Here is a 1,272-nt window from a genome sequence, read left to right on the forward strand (position 1 = left end):
ACCCATCCTGCAGGTAATACTGAAACGGACATCTCCCCTGCAGATGATGATGCATCCTCACATGTGTCCGACTGCGCATCGTCAAGTTCCAAGGACACCATTATTTTACCTGATTCATGTCGCCCTGCTGCATGGCCAGTGCCATTTCAAGTACCGCAGTTTTCCCGAGACATAGAGCTAATCCTCGCAGAGGCAAACAAATCATATCATGCCACTGGAAAACACTTCATGGATGCCCATGTTAAATCATCAATAATGCATGACCTTTCAAAAGTGATTTTTTCCTACACAGCCTATCCATCAAGTCAGCAGATTCTCTCAGTGGCTGAAGCTCTGGTTGCCAAGTTTCCATGTCTTAGGGAGCCGGGATCGTTTGCAGGTTTATATGGCTGGCAACAGCGCATAAAATATAAGATGCACAATTACCGTGCCAAGCTAAAATCTCGAAAATATGCTTTCCCGGAAATCGAAGTCAACACACTGAGGAGGAAGCATCCAGCTGATGCAGTCCCATCAAAAAACGTAAAAAAGCCCAAAAAAGCTGAAGTTAATTACCTCCCTCCACACCCTATTGGCGAAAGCCAAGACACACTGGAGGAGGAGAGGCTTGAATTACTTGATGAAGTGAAGAAGAAAAACAATGCAAAGATAATCGCAGATAAAATGAGTAAAACCTTCTCAAGCCGAAGGGTCGAAGTGGTGACCCTCAGCCCCTCTGTGAATGTGTTTAAAGAAAGGTGGCCAGCATTATTCAGTAAGGCTCAGGTGAGAATGTTTGATCATTTTTCCCTCCCACCAGGTAACATTCATGTGGTTACTTTGAGATCTGGTCTGTCATTTAAAGATTCCTTTTTTTGTCCCTTTACTTGCTCACTAGATCAAGGAAGAGTTCTGTCGTATAACAACAGTTTCCTTAGAAGAGAAATTCATGATGAAGCTTGATGGGTACACACCAGGTCTCTTGCAGCTAATGCGTGCTAAAGGAGGAGCTGCTGGTTCCAAGATACGCCCTCTGCTGGACACTGTAAATGACGTATGTTGTTTGACTTTGTACAAAGTTGAGCTCCAACTTGACAAACTACTACTTTGGTTTTATCAATCTGTGAAATGTTTAAAAATGTTTTAGTTTTTAAAGAATTCAGTCTTAGTGCACTGTAAAACCCGACAAGTTCAGAGAACTCAACTTTTGTGGTAACCGATTACCTCAAAACTTTTGAGTAAACCAATTGCCTTGGCTTAAACCACTTAATTAAGTGATTAATTAAGTGCTGA

General features: G+C 42.2%; 1 protein-coding gene across 1 annotated transcript; it reads left to right on the plus strand.

Moving 5' to 3' along the window:
• Positions 1-3: 3 nt before the first annotated feature.
• LOC107682868 (uncharacterized) lies at positions 4-1,024 on the plus strand (the record flags this gene model as incomplete). The annotated part of the gene is made up of 2 exons (XM_016478989.1): positions 4-765; positions 878-1,024. Coding segments are annotated over 2 exons (909 nt in total), but the record flags the coding sequence as incomplete, so codon positions are not given.
• Between the last annotated feature and the right edge of the window lie 248 nt (positions 1,025-1,272).

This window comes from Sinocyclocheilus anshuiensis, unplaced genomic scaffold (genome assembly GCF_001515605.1).
Source record: "Sinocyclocheilus anshuiensis isolate Anshui unplaced genomic scaffold, SAMN03320099.WGS_v1.1 C32673888, whole genome shotgun sequence".
In the NCBI taxonomy this organism is placed as follows: domain Eukaryota; kingdom Metazoa; phylum Chordata; class Actinopteri; order Cypriniformes; family Cyprinidae; genus Sinocyclocheilus; species Sinocyclocheilus anshuiensis.